This window comes from Lynx canadensis, chromosome C1 (assembly GCF_007474595.2).
Source record: "Lynx canadensis isolate LIC74 chromosome C1, mLynCan4.pri.v2, whole genome shotgun sequence".
NCBI lineage: Eukaryota > Metazoa > Chordata > Mammalia > Carnivora > Felidae > Lynx > Lynx canadensis.
In genome coordinates, this window is record NC_044310.1 from 166,661,749 (window position 1) to 166,677,915 (window position 16,167).

At 37.4% G+C, this 16,167-nt stretch overlaps 1 protein-coding gene across 1 annotated transcript in view; it reads right to left on the reverse strand.

The window, feature by feature from the left end:
* The window catches only part of SESTD1 (SEC14 and spectrin domain containing 1), a 116,615-nt gene that overhangs the window by 3,929 nt on the left and 96,519 nt on the right, over window positions 1-16,167 (reverse strand). Inside the window, 7 exon segments of the mRNA XM_030325266.2 lie at window positions 3,679-3,868; window positions 4,735-4,837; window positions 4,840-4,855; window positions 5,957-6,038; window positions 10,096-10,255; window positions 11,690-11,804; window positions 12,331-12,525. Of these exon segments, the coding sequence (XP_030181126.1) occupies window positions 3,679-3,868; window positions 4,735-4,837; window positions 4,840-4,855; window positions 5,957-6,038; window positions 10,096-10,255; window positions 11,690-11,804; window positions 12,331-12,525 (861 nt within the window).

Here is a 16,167-nt window from a genome sequence, read left to right on the forward strand (position 1 = left end):
TACTAAATGTTTATTTAGCAGCTTGGGATGGGACTGAGATATAGATTTTGATCTCAAACAGCTTACAGACTTAAAAAATGAAAGAGGGAAGCCTGGGTGGCTCAATTGGTTAAGCATCCGACTCTTAATTTTGGCTCAGGTCATGATCTCACAGTTCATGATATTGAGCCCTGTGTCAGGCTCTGCACTAACAGCACAGGGCCTGCTTGGGACTCTCTCTCCCTTTCTCTGTCCCTCCCTTGCCTCTTCTCAAAATAAATAAATAAACTTAAAAAAAAAAAAAACTTTACAAAAATGAAACAAAATATAAATGCAAAGCCACATATACTCAAGTATACAAACACAGAACTGATGGGATGACCTAGACAGACACTACAGTTATTTTAAAAATTGATCTGCTGACTTACTAACTGATGTAAACTGTTAAAACTATAATTCACATATAGGAAGTTCTGTAGTCCTTGATAAAATATTACTTTTTCCTTAACTATTACCATTTAAATTTAGAAAGGTGAGGAAAGGGGAGGAGAGGAAGGAAGAAAGGAAGAAAGAAAATGCTGTAATTTATAATAGCTAAGTCTAAAGGTACTGACCCACACTGATCAACATAGTAGCAACCAGCTACATGTGTCTTGTGACACTTGAAAAGCAGCTAGTCCAAATTGAGATGTGCTGTAAGTCTAAGATGCACACTAGATTATAAGAAAAATAAACATAAAATATGGGGGAAACGAGAAGTATTTATTTTTGCAACTTTTTTTGCATTGTATTTTACTTAATACAATCTGTTCATTTCAGCATTACTCATAAAGAACCTTATAAGAAGTTCTAGATTCAATTTAAGTATCTTCTCAGTCATTATACTATGTAAGTTACTTAGAGTTATATTTATGCATATTGGTATAAAATAAAACACAGTCAAGAAGAAAATACCATCTGATAACAAAAGCTTTACAAAGGTTTGAACAGTAAAAACTTATAATTGAGATTATAGGCATGATAAGAAAAAAAGGCCAGGTAACAGAAGGAAAAGAACAGTAATGTTCTATGCAAAAAACTCTCAACAATTTACATTCTTATAGGACCTCTTAAGAGAAGTCTAGACCTTAAAATGTCCTTGCAGAAACATTTTATTTTTTAAAGTGTTTATTTAAATTCCAATTAGTTAACATACACTGTAACATTAGTTTCAGGTGTACAATATAGTGATTCAACCCTTCCATATAATACCCTGTGCTCATCACAAGTGCATTCCTTAATCCCCATCACCTGTTTAATCCCCTACCTACCTCCCTTCCAGTAACCTTCAGTTTGTTCTCTATAGTTAAGAGTCTGTTTCTTGGTTTGCCTCTCTCTCCTTTTTTTTTCCCCTTTCCTCATTATTTTGTTTCCTAAATTCCACATATGAATGAAATCATATGGTATCTGTCTTTCTCTTATTTCGCTTAGCATTAAACTCTCTAACTCCATCCATGTGGTTACAAATGGCAAGATTTCGTTCTTCTTTATGATTGAGTAATATTCCATTGTGTAGATATGCCATGCCTTCTTTATCCGTTCATCTATGGATGGACGCTTGGACTACTTCCATAGTTTGGCTATTGTAGATAATGCTGCTATAAATATCAGGGTGTATGTATCCCTTTGGATAAGTGTTTTTAAATTCTCCGGGTAAATAGCTAGTTGTACAATTGCTGGATCATAGGGGTAGTTCTATTTTTTAACTTTTTGAAGAATCTTCATACTGTATTCCAGAGTGGCCTCACAGATACATTTTAAAAACAGTATCATATGTAGAACTTAAGAAACACACAGATGAATGTAGGGAAGGGAAGGAAAATAAGATAAAAACAGAGAGAAAAGCAAACCATAAAAGACTCATAAATACAGAACTAAGGGTTGATGAACTTCCTTTGGCCTGAATTACCCCTTCATATCATTTCAAGGTCTCTGATTAAATGTGATCTCCTCAGAGAGGCCTTCCTGGAAGACTTGTCTTACCTGCTCTCCACTCCCTCTTTCCCAAATTGAGGGTGGGGGGAAGGGCTAAATGGGCAATGGTATTAAGGAGGTCACTTGTTGGGATAAGCACTGGTTTATACGTAAGAGATGAATCACTGGGTTCTACTCCTGAAACCAATACTACACTGTATGTTAACTAACTTGAATTGCAATTAATTAATTAATTAATTAATTAATTAATTTTTAAAAAAAGCTATCAGTAGTGTTAGGAATTGGGCCTCTTAGATAGGAGGGAGGGACAGAACGAGCAATGTGACTAAAAGAGGGTGGGAGAGCTTCTGGGGTACTGGTAATGTTCTGTTGTTTGAATACTGAGCTGATCACACAGTCATGTTCTCTTTGTGAAAATTCATCGAACAGACTGAATTCAACAAATTCACTGAACATTTATGATCTGTGTACTTTTCTATGTTAATATACTTCAATAAAAACTTTTCATTGGGGCGCCTGGGTGGCGCAGTCGGTTAAGCGTCCGATTTCAGCCAGGTCACGATCTCGCGGTCCGTGAGTTCGAGCCCCGCGTCAGGCTCTGGGCTGATGGCTCGGAGCCTGGAGCCTGTTTCCGATTCTGTGTCTCCCTCTCTCTCTGCCCCTCCCCCGTTCATGCTCTGTCTCTCTCTGTCCAAAAATAAATAAACATTAAAAAAAAAAAAAATTTAAAAAAAAAAAAAAACTTTTCAATTTTAAAACAATCAGTAGATAAACAAATTAAGCCATTTTATGTATACTTTCACATTTATCATCATTAGGCCTATTTTAAACCAAAATACTGACCTGTGGAGTTCAGTGACCAGCTCAGGGAGAGTTAACTATGAACACTTCCCAACAGATTGTACTGCATAACAAGACAGAAACTATCTAATTCCTGATAATATCTCTTTCTATTTTATAGACTAGACTATCACACTTACATTTAGGTTCTCATATTTCATTATATTGAACATTCCCCACACATAAACTTTCAATGTGGGAGATCACAACAAGTTAACTACATACGAAGCTCCTCCTCAGAGGAGAAATGTAAGGGTTGGTTGGGGTGCTATAAATTTTCTCTGCGCAGAGTTCCGAAAAGGGCTCTGCTGAAAATCTGCCCAAAATAACACTACACATTTCATTTTTGGTTTCTGGGACTAATGAATTCATTAAATAATAAATTCCAGAATGAAATCTTTAAATATAACACATGAAAAAAAGTTTATTTTTATCCTTACTCTCTTTGAGTTGGGGAGTCTCTAGTGTAAACATTATAAATTACTAAGTGCTCTTTTAAAAATGTTATGACAATTAGTAGTAGATGCAGAGGCAAAGTTTCCTTTCCTTGCGTAACGAAAGAGATGGGAGTCATGCCACCCTAAATATAGAGAGCACATTCTGGGTGCCAGGTCTGGAGAGAAGAGAAGCACTGTTGAGAGAGGACTCCTGGATGGTTTTGGATTTCTCCAAGCACAGTATGCCAGCACTAGTATGGATTACTAAGAGGATTTCATCTGAACTCTCTAAGAATACATTACATCTAAACAAACTTTAAACATAGGATTAATAGGAGTTGCAATAAGAAAAAAAACCAAGCTAACTACATAATTATAATATTAAAAGTAATATATTTAAAGACAGGCAATAAATACCACTGAGACTACATTTTTTAAAAAAGCAAACCTTTTCGGCATTTGAGTGAAAGGCAATCGCCATCTCCAGCCTATGTACTCTCTCTTCAGACGCTATCGTAAACTGTTTCCATACTCTGTTCAGTCGAGGAAGTGTGTCCCCAGATGATCGAGACGTGCAGCGCAGAGATTGGCACAACACAACTGTAGCCTGTAGCAACTGTCTTCCATAGTCGTAAGTGCTCTAAAAACAAACAAAAAAAAAGTATACATGAAATTACAATAAAAGAATTCTGAAAAGAGAGATGGAAAAGTGTACAGGAGGACTGTGGTTGCAAATGAGTAACACTACCAGAAATCAATGCGGAATGACTCCACTGGCACTTAATACTATAAATTAACTGCATGCATAATAAAGATAGGAAAGCAATACTTTTAGTAAACTTCTTGTTAGGTTTTATTCTCTTACTCTGTTTTCCCCATCTCAGTCTACTTGATTCCACTGGCCAAAAAGAATGTCTGCTCATTCACTAACCAACAAGTGGGTGAAAATGGACGCTTTATAGGGCACTTTATATCCCACACAGGAAACCACAACTGTTCACTGAGAGCTCAATTATTAGGGAAAATAAATTAAGATACTTTTCTCTCTCTCTCTCTCTCTCTCTCTCTCACACACACACACACACACACACACACACAGAGTTTGTGTTGTTATACTAATACTGAGGAGACGAAAAACTGGGACTTCTACTTTACTGATATTAACACATATTTCTTATTAACTTTAGTGAGTGAGCAGTTGGATTGCCTAAAAATGGCATAGTATATAACACAGTATATATAATGACATAGTATATAACAGCATTCATATAACATATAAATCAGAGGGAGCATATACAGAACCTGTATTCAGGAGAACATAAACCCTCTCAAGTTTATGCAGGCTAGTTTTGATGTACCAGCTGACACTTTTCTTAGTTCTGTGATATTTCTGAAATAACATGACTAACCTTCTTGGACTTGGAGGGTTAAGTTACATTATAATCATGCAGAAAGCTATTCAAACACTGAGCTTGTAGAAAAGGAAGATAACCAGTTTCTGCACCTGTGCAACATCACAAATTTTCTATGCTTTTCCAGTAAAACTTTTGTTTCCTGAGCATCATCACCCAATCTGATGTGGGTCTTAAGCAGGGCATCCAGAAGTCACTTAGCCATTCTACTGCCTAAATAAAAATAAAGAACAGTGAAGCTCGATTCATAACTCTTATTATATCAAAACGTATTTATAAAAAGAAAAATTACTACCATGTGATTAATTAACCCACTAGTTATAACCTAACTTCTTAATAGCTCATTTCATTCAATGCCAAGCTACATGAATTAATGACCTCTCCTCCCCGTCAAAATCTGTAAAATCTAACAAGATGTATTAAAAAGAAGCACTCTTTTATTTTTTAAAAAAGTGTTTATTTTTGAGAAAGCACAAGAGGGGGCATGGGGGGGGGGGCGGAAAGAGGGGGACAGAAGATCCAAAGCGGGCTCTGTGTTGACAACAGTGAGCCCAACTGTAGGGCTTGAAGTCATGAACCATGAGATCATGACCTGAGCTGAAGTTGGATGCTCAACCAACTAAGCCAACCAGGTGCCCCAAGAGAAGCATTCTTTTAGTATCATGTGGGGGTGCCTAGGTGGCTCAGTAAATTAAGTATCCAGCTTTTGATTTCGGCTCAGATCATGATCTCACAGGTCATAAGATCAAGTCCCACGTCAGGTTTTGCGTCTGACAACACAGAGCCTGCTTGGGATTCTCTCTCTCCCTCTTGCTCTCTTTCTCAAAAATAAATAAATAAATAGATAGATAAATAAATAAACATTTAAAAAATAAAAAATAAAATCAATATCCTATGATTTGTATTATTAGAAGATCATGAGTTTATGTAATATAGATCTTACATGTTCTGTGATGCTATCTACACAGAGATGACATTGTTTATCTAGTTGAAAAAAACCCTCTTGCAGGTTAAAAAGCAACGTGCTACACCAGCCTTAATCCTGGCATGTAATAACTCACAAGAAAGTCAACAGTAATAATAATAAATAATCCCAATTTCTAGCTAAATGGAGAATTTCATTGAGAAGATAAGCCAAATAAGACCAGTACGGTAACTGAAAAGAAAAAAAACCACTTTATTATTTTAACAAGATAAGCTAGAACTTGACTTAATGCATTTACTTTCTTGGACCATGAAAAATACACTTTTTTAATAGGTGAAATCAATATTTTAAGAGAAGACAACTACATCATGTGCCTGATTGATCTTTACCTGGGCAGCATCTTCTTCACATTTAAACAACTGCACCATCTGAAGCATCTTTAACCTTCGCACATCTACCATGTCTTCACATCTAATAAACCCAAACATAAATTTAAGACATCATTTCAGTTTCATTAATAACTATTATAACATCACCATCTGGCACACATATTTTATAGTATATTAAAATACTTAATCTTCCACACCATGGAGACTTCAACTATTCTGTACTGATTTGTAAGAATTTTAAGGATATCTATGTTACATCAAAATACTTCAAAACCCTCAAGACACCTGAACGATACCGAATCACACACTCTCGAGGATAGAATGGATTCTGCAAAATACTGAAGCAAAGCACAAACACAGTGGTATACTAAAATCCAAAGAAATCTCCACTGCCAGTTAGCATTAAACAAGCCTCAAAGATAAGATTTAAAGTTTGTCAGGGTGCCTGGGTGGCTCAGTCGGTTGAGGGTCTGATTCTTGATTTCTGCTCAGGTCATACATGGTCTCATGGTTTGTGAGTTTGAGCCCTACATCGGACTCTGCACTGACAGCGTAGAACCTGCTTGGGATTCTCTCTCCCTCTCTCTCTGCCCCTCCCTGACTCATGATCTCTCTCTCTCTCTCCCCCACCTCCCACAAAATAAATTTAAAAACTTCAAAAAAAGTGTAAACCTTCTCAAATACTAATTTTGAAGATGATGCTCCAATGAAATAAGACAAAAATATTAACATTTTTCATTATATTACCCATTATATTACCTATCTAATTCTAAATAAAAAACAAAACAAAACAAAAAACACTCCCATCTGTTTTCCAAAGAAGAAATAAAGCTGTATTGATCTCTGGGTGTAGAGAAATACAATTCAGAGTATTTTTACATTTTATTTACTTATTTATTTTAATATTTATTTTTGAGAGAAAGAGAGAGCTTGCATGGTGGAGGGGCAGAGAGAGAGAGGGAAATGTAGAAATCTGAAGCAGGCTCCAGGCTCTGAGCTCTCAGCACAGGGCCCGATGTGGGGCTCAAACTCACAAACTGCAAGATCATTATCTGAGCCGAAGTCGGATGCTTAACGGACTGAGCCACCCAGGTGCCCTAAGTATTTTTAAATTTTAGTGTGGTTTGCCCTACCTAATATACAGATTAAGCTTTCAAGGTGACTTGACCTAACTCAGCTCTGATCCATTCCCTTCATACTCATGCAATTCTATGTTAATTTAGACAGAAGGGAGAATTCAAATTCACTACAATGCCAAACACCAATAACCAGTTACCCAGGAGGCACTGGGCTCTGCTACAGTCAATGTTCTCCAGCAAGCTGAATAACAATACAGAAACCATGGTCACAAGGCTATTTTTTATAAGGACCTCCTTTATGAAAGCCCATATTGCGAAAATGACCTTAGTTAAAGGAAACTCTACAAGGGACTAAAAGGAAGTGATTATGGTAAGAATTGTTTAAAATCTGAAGCTAAACGACAATGTAAGGCACTGTAATGATGAAAACGCTATCACAGATATACTTAATACACGCTTTCAGGTCTTGGATAATGTGCCTGGAAAATGTAAGACATGGTCTAAACTATTAAGTTGGTCGCATTTGGGGAGGTGGACTTCTAAAGAAACAATATGGTAAGTGCTACTGTGGAGCTACGTAAAGAGTTCTATGGGAGAGGGAGGAACAAGTGACCAAACATGCCTTAGAAATCTAAAAAAAAAAAGCCTTCCAAAAATAAGTATCCCTGAGTCATGAAGAATAAGCAGGAGTCCATCAGCCAGAAAATGAAGAAAGAAGTATTCTAAGTCACAGATTCATGAAACAGCACAGTGCATTCAGGAAAGTAAAAACAACTGTGTTTATATGAGAAAGTTGCAGGAAATAAGATTATGCAGGATTTAATTATGAAGGGTCTCCCACACTATTTCAAGGAGACAGAACTTCATGTGAGAAAAAAGGAAGTCACTGAGTGGGGTTTTATGATTAGATATGCACTTTACAAAGATTTACTGTCACGTACAACAGACTAGAGAAGAACAAGGCCAGAGGCAGATAAGAGAGAAGATCTTAAGTAGAAAACATTCAGGATTCAGAGAAAGTAGAACTTAAGACATTTAACTAGGCTATAAGAGATGAGGAAGAGTATGGATTTTAGGATAAATCCTAAATTTGGTAGCTGATGGTAACTTTACCTGGAAAATTAAAAGAGAAGAGTACATTATCTGAACATACTAGGTCTGAGGAATGTATGGGGGAAAATACCTGGGATACTAAGTAGGCAAGTGGGATTACAGGTCTAAAGCAAGGGCAGGGGTGGGGTCAGAACCATAAATACTTAGTTACAATCACATAAAGTCATTAAAGTAGTAAGACTGTCCAGGGAGAACACACAGAATGAGAAGAGGATTTGGCCTCAAACCCTGAAAGCAGTGAAATTAGTGACAGAACAAGAAATCAGCGAAGAAAACTGAGAAGACAGAGTGCCAGGATGAGGGTGTTTTCAAAAGAAGACAAAGTTGTCAGAGTGTTTCAAGAAGAAAGTAAGTCAGTGGTGTCCAATGCTATTCAGTGTGATCAAGCTACATTAAGACCAAAAATATTCCCTGGATTTTGAGCCAGATCAGGCATTTATTCAATACGGCAATTACAAAGTCACTGGTGACATCAATGAGAAGAAGTTCAGTGAAATGGTGAGGGTAGCAGTCAGACTGGGGAGGGCTAAAAAGTAAATGACAGTCAGTGAGAAAGTAGCATGAGTGCAGATTAGACCTTCAAATGACTAAGCTTTCAACAAGGAGAACTCTAGGGCTAGATGACAATGAAGCGGTTGAAGAGGACAGTATATGCATGTGTATAATTTTTTTCTTAATAGGAGAGATTTAAGGATTTAAATGAGAGGCAGAGATCAGAGTAGAGAATGAGAGTGGAAGGGCAAAACATGAGGTAGTTGGCTTTAGTAAGAACAGAGTTACTTTGTGATTAGAATAAATAATGAAATGGTAAGTTTGCAGATACTAGGCTAGAAGGAATTTCTGCCTAATGCATATTTTCTGCGTGATGTAGTGATGTGTTCTGTGAGGTTTTACTGATGATGTTAAAATTTCTAAGTGTGCCAACATTTCATACAACCATGCTACACTGTATATACTTTCATATATTAATTTAACCTTCTACTTTGTAATGCTCTCCAGTTACTACTGCAAATTGAATTTTCAAAGAATCCTTTAAATTCCTCGCTGTATAACTGAGAACAAACTGAGGGTTGATGGGGGTGGGAGGGAGGGGAGGGTGAGTGATGGGTATTGAGGAGGGCACCTTTTGGGATGAGCACTGGGTGTTGTATGGAAACCAATTTGACAATAAACTTCATATATTAAAAAAATAAATAAATAAAATAAAATAAATTAAAAAATTAAAAAAAATTCCTCGCTGTATATCAAAGAAAACTAAATAGCCTCTTACCCAGAATCTATTGTCTATTCTTTCACAGCAAATGAGTACAATGGATGTGTGACAATTTGTGACTCAGTTCAAACGAAGAAGTTGATCAATGCAGATGACACACTTAAGAGCATCTCTAAACTAAATGAAAATGGAAAAGAGCCAAGTTCTCCAAAAAGGATTTTCTTTTCTTTTTTAATATTGTTAACATTTATCCATTTTTCAGAGACAGAGCACAAGCAGGAGAGGGGCAGAGAGAGGCAGACACAGAATCCAAAGCAGGCTCCAGGCTCCAAGCTGTCAGCACAGAGCCCAACGTGGGGCTTGAACTCACGAGCCGTGAGATCATTACCTGAGCCGAAGTCAGATGCTTAACCGACTGCATCACCCAGGCACCCCTCCAAAAAGGGTTTTCTTAAAGGACAGAAGAGTCACAGGCTACCATGAAGATATGGAATGTGAAGTACTTGGGTGTAAGTGAAATTTCACCAGTGGGTAAAAAGGGAAAAGGTAGCATTAATTGAACAAACTGTTGTTGTTAGTACAATTACACAGAATAATTCCATTCACCAAAACCTAACACATGCCTACTATATCACAGGTGAGACCCTATACTCTGTATGGAAAATATAAATTATATCAGTTATTTTAATATTATGTTATTTTAGCAAAAATTAACATTAATAGTCAAACTTTGCCTTTGTTTCCTAAGCTGCATATCTTCCATCACTCCTTGTATGTGGTCCACATTTTCTTTATTTTCAATGGTGACATCCTTTCCATAGGCCCAGGATGCCTGATTGGAGATCTGATCCAGAAGTCCTTGACCTTTTTCACGCAAACCTTGTAATCCTACATCTAAAAAAAAGTTCCTAGATTTAATCTCTTAAACAAAAGAGGCACTTTCCCTCCCTCAAGTAAATCCTCTCAATTGTACTTGGATTCCAAGTGGAACAGCTTTGTCCATTAAACTACCTTGGGGTGGAGGTCTCTGAATACTTCAAGCAATAAACCCCTTTTAATAGTGGTTCAAATTGGAGCTCCTTCTCATGCCAAATTCTCCACAAAGAGAATTTCCAATTATTTCTCAAAATTGAAAGCAGGAAGTAAGTGTGAGAATTTCTATCTTGGTTATAGTAAGATTTTTCAATTTGTTTCCTTTTTGCTTTTACGTAGTCCAATTTTTAGGAGAAAACAGCAAACATTTTGTTCAAAAAAATGTAGAAGAGTTACAAGACTTCAAAGCATTCAAGCAATGTATGATCACTGTGAAAAAAGGATGCTGAATGTTTTGAGTACAGGCATCGTCCAGCTTATACCAAACAAGAAGCAACATTTAGGGTAGATTTACAGTACTCCAAACTAGACAAGCATAGAGGAATTCTTTTTTTTTTTTTTCTTTTTTAAAGGAAAAATATGATTCCAGAAAGCTTCTGACACTTTGAAATGAAGTGCATTGGGCATATTAGATACAAAATATGCATTATGCCTATCATGTGTTAAAATAACAAAGACTGCAAACAAGTAAAATGCCCATACAAACATGATTTTTCAAACCCATTCCCTCAAATCCTTTTCACTAATTAATCTGGTTCAATGGTATGTCATCATTTTCAACTAAATCTCTGTCTCAGGTTTCTGCTTCCTTGCCTCCATTCCCCTTTGCCATCCTATCCCCCTCAATATAACCCTCCCTTCCCATTCGCACATCTACTATCTTCTCTCCATCATGACCTAGGGAAATTCACTGTGTTTCCTTCCTACTGTAGTAAAATGTTAAAAGGCCTTGGTGTCAAGTGAAACGGGACCATCCTCCCCTTGGGAGAGTAGGTAACCTTGGCAATATTCCCAGTTTGGAGAAACAAATGCACAGAACCAAACCGACTATGTATTCACAAGGTTAGGATATAGCAACAACAAAAATCATTGCATAAAACACAGTTTGGGGCATACAAGGTTTACCACAGAACACTTCACAGCTAATTACAGTTTATGCATGCACTACAAATAACTGTTCATAGGATATGCAAGACATAGCACCTGTAGATATAGCTGGGTAAAGAAGAAAGGCTAAAGGCCCAATGAAGGAAGGGTGATTGGCCATCAATGAAAAATAAAAATTTTACCATGTATTACACCCTTCAAGGGAATAAAACCTATTTTATACTAATTTTTCCTATGTTCCCTATAAATAATTCTAATTAGTTCAGTATAAGTTGACTTGTCTAACGATAGTAATGATATTTCTAAAAAAAGAACCCTTATGTTTCAGCATTTTTAAAATCTGCTTACCAACACTTTTCAGCTTCTCTTCAAGCAGTTTTAAAGTCTGCTGAATCGATGCTCCATCAGCTGGTGCTACATCTACGCACAACATCCCTAATAAGCCATCCAACTGCTGAGACAACTAAAGCAGAGGGACACCAAAGAGATAACCCTGATGTAATCAGCATCTAAAGTGTTTAATGATTAATGAGGTTTATGTCTAATGAGGTTATCACAATTACACTTGAAAAAAGACTATGCTGTTAAAAGACAAGGACGAATAATTAGAATACATGTTATCTGAAAGACAGAACACATAGATGCATGCACCAAGAAGACAAAGATTTATATCCAGGTCAGCAGAATGTAAAAAAAAGTACTGCAACTTCCATTTCAATCTAAGTTATAAAGCATAAACAGAGAAACAATCAAAATAAATATATCAACTAGGTTGGAAGACTAGACAAAACAGGTTTATGTGCATGCAAAATGACTTAAAAATGAAAATTAAAAAAAAAAAAGACTTTTATCATCTCTCCACAAGCAAATTATTCTATTGTTCCAGAAAAATAATTAGGAGACATGCAAACCTGCAAAAATTATGTGCAGATAAGTATAAGTGTTCAGATCATTTGAAGAAAAGAAAAGCAATCAGAGTAGACACTTACATCTTGGGCAACACCATGAAATTCAAGAGCTGCTTGTAAGAGATTCTGCCTAAATTCCAGCTGACTGGCCTGTCGGTAGCAAACATCACTAAGTTGTTGCTGCAGTGACTTCAGTTCCACAAGATCTTCCTCATCCCCAGCATTTAAGAGTGCTGCAATTTGTTGATTAAGTTCCACATACACTGCAAACCATTCCTGTAACACACATGTTGTAAAGTACATTAAGGATCAAATTGGTTCCTGAAAAACTACATTACATTTTATAATTCCTTTAGATAAACTAAGTAACATATACGACAATTTTCGAAGGCAAAATTTCTTCAAGTGAAGATGAGAAGTCCCCAACCCCCAAATCCTTCCATTCCAACCTGGAGCTCACTCCTGCCAACAGCAGTATCTATCCTATATCCTTATCCTGGTCTCTGAATGTTCCATTTCCTTTCTTGTTCTACCTAAAACCTGTCCACCCTCAGAGAAAAGTATTACCCGACCACTTTTTCTCCCTTTCCCTCAAAACCCACTTCTCCTTTACAATGCATGCTATCGGACAACATCCTTCCAATGCTTCCCATTACCCAGGGAGCATGGCAAAGGTCACTGCCCCTCTCTGGGCCAGCCTTCCCACGGGCTCCCACCACGTAGACATTCACCCAGCACTCTTAACTCTTTCCCTGATTCTCTCCCTCACTTCCAACCATCCTATCCTCACCCCACTTTGGCCACCTACCCCAACAGATGCAAACTCTTATCATTTTCATACACTACTATCCAGCCCCCAAATCTTAACTTTAATAATCTCATTCTCTGACCACCAGCTCCTGACACTCCAATTAACATCCTTTAGGATGCTCATTCCTACAATCCCATGAGATTGGCCAATTCAGTGGCCTGCTTGTTTTACTTTCCAGCACTCAAGAGCCTCATGTCCTCATGTCTATCTTTGGTCAGAGACTATATAACCATCTCCCAAGGCAAGACCCATGCTCATGCCCTGCTCTCTTCCTTTCATCAGATTCCCCTGCAGAATCCTCAGACCTGGGTTTCTGTGCCTACTGTATACCTATACCAGAGTAGCAACATAGCTGGATAAGAACAACTATGTGAACAGCTGTCTTTTTAAATAAAGATAAATTTAAAAAAAAATACACACATACACATTCTCTATATGAAAATATACAAATATATATAACCTCAAATAGAATTTCAGCAATCCAATTACATTTCCCTAGTCAATTCATTTTATCATTCTCCCAATTATTTGTTTTCTTTACTCCAATTCCCACTCCCTTTCCCTCTCTTCACTCTAAAAATCTAGCCTCTTATTTCACTAGGAAGCAATTAGAGAACTCTCCCATCTTCTTACCAACAAATCTATGACCCTCCCTCCTTCTGCAGCCCTATGCTTTGCCCTCCCTACTAAAATAGCACACAAACAGTCCCTGCATCTAAGCCAACCCCTTCACTCGTGCTACCTCTGTCCTCTTTTGCCTACATAAGGCCTTGCTCTTGCACTTATCTTCTCTCTCCCATCATGAACTCACTCTTTCCAACTGGATTATTTCTACCAGCATACAAATAAAATGCAGTATCTTATATTTAAAAACAAAATATACTTAAGACAGGTGCATTTTACTATATATAAATTAACTTAAATTAAAAACAACAAAAAAACCCCAAAACCCTTAAGACCAAGACCATCCCTTAAATAAATACTCTACACTCACTCTACCTTCTCATTTCCCATTCTCTTTTTAATCCATTCTGGTCAGGATTTTGTCCTTCCTGCTCTTACCAAATTCTCAGTCTTTATCTTACTGGGCCCCTCAGTTGCATTTGACAAAGGCAACCACTTCCTCCTTGAAATGCCTTTTTTCTCTAGTTCCCTGAGACATAGCAGCTACTCTGCTGGCCCTCCTGCTTTTTTGCCCTCTAAATTTAGGGTGACCGGGGCTCAGCTTTCCAAAGGCTCTTTTCTTTTTAAATCAGTACTCTTTGGGCTTGGATGAGCTCACCTACCCATGTCTTTGAGTAACCTCCATGCGCTGGTAATTCCCACATTAATATTCTTATCTTAACCCCTTCCCTGAATCCAATGCTGATATTCAACTGCCTACTAGCTATCTGTCTCCAAAGCTACTAGTTCTAAGCCTCTCAACCTGCTTCTTTCCCAGTTTTCCCCTTCTTCAGAGGTGCTAAGGTCAAACACCTGATTCTTCCAAGAGCAAGTCTTACTGGCTCAATCTCAGGAATGTGACAACTTCTCATCACATCTACTGCCTCCATTCTTAGTCTCTTGTTTTCCTATTTTGTTGTCTGTCCCTTGTCCCTATTCTCCATATGATAGCCAATGATCTTTTAAAAACATAAATCAGGGGTGCCTGGGTGGCTCAGTCAACTCAAGTCATAATCTCAAGGCTCATAGGTTCATGCCCTGCATCAGACTCTTGTGCTGACAGCTCAGAGCCTGAAGCCTGCTTCAGATTCTGTCTCCCTTTCTCTCTGCACCTCCCCTGCTCGCAATCTCTCTCAAAAATAAATATTAAAAAAAAAATTAAAAACATAAATCAGTTCTCTTCTACAAAATCCCTCCAATGATTTCATGTTAACATTTAAAATAAATGTCAAGTTCCTTTTCATGGGCTAAGTGAACATGCTTTGGCCCGAACTCCCTCTAGAAACATGGTTTTGTGTGGCTCCTTACCTTGTTCACAGACATACCTATTATTCCTTTACCATGGCAAGTAAGCTCCTGCCTACGGGGTTTCACTTGTGTCCTAGATCTGAACTTCCTTTTGCCTGAATTACTCCTTCATAAGGTCTCTCATTAAATGTGATCTCCTCAGAGAGGCCTTTCCTGAAAGCCTTTTCTTATCTGCTTTCCTCCCTCTTTCCCAATATAAATTTAAGTTCTATATTATAAGACAGTGTTATATACCAAAGAACATAGAATGATATGTGACATATATAGTATGTGCTCAATACATACTGAATGAACATGTAAGATGTTTTCTATTAGATACTGCAGATTAGCTGACATTAAATTAAGTTAGGTAACAGGTACTGGTCTAAATGTGGTCTACTCTTGTGCCCTGTACCTAAAACTTGGGTTTTGCTTATTTGTCACATTGTTTTGTTGCTTAAACTACTACTATGAAACCTTTGAAAATTATTATACAGGTGATGTAGTCAGATGTAGTGAAAAAAACACTGGATTTGAAAGACAGGCTCAAGGTCTTTTTTCCTTACAAAAGGTATGATCTTCATTAAGTCGCTTAATTTCTCAGAACCAGTTTCTTTCTTTATAGCAGTGATTTTCAATGGGAGGTTATTTTGCTTCATAGGGAACATTTCCCAATATCCAGAGACACTTTTGGCTGCCATAACTGAGGAGGCACAATGCTAATGCATCTAGTGGGTAGAGACCAGCGATGCTGCTAAATTACCCTACAATGCACAGGATAGCCCCTACAATAAAGATCTATCTGGCCCAAAGTGTCAACAGTGCAAAGTTGAGAAACCCTGTTCTATACACAACACTGATGACACTATTACCTATCTTACCTATTTTATTGGTTATCATATAAATTTAATTATATACTACCATACACAAAATACTTTTTAAACCATACAGTGATTTTGTTTTTATTTTTTTTATTTAAAAAAATGTTTTTGAATGTTTATTTTTGAGAGAGAGAGAGAGAGCGCGAGCGCATGAGCAGGGGAGGAACAGAGAGAGAGGGAGACACAGAATCTGAAGCAGGCTCCAGGCTCTGAGCTGTCAGCACAGAGCCTGAGGCCGGGCTCGAACTCACAAGCCATGAGATCATGACCTGAGCT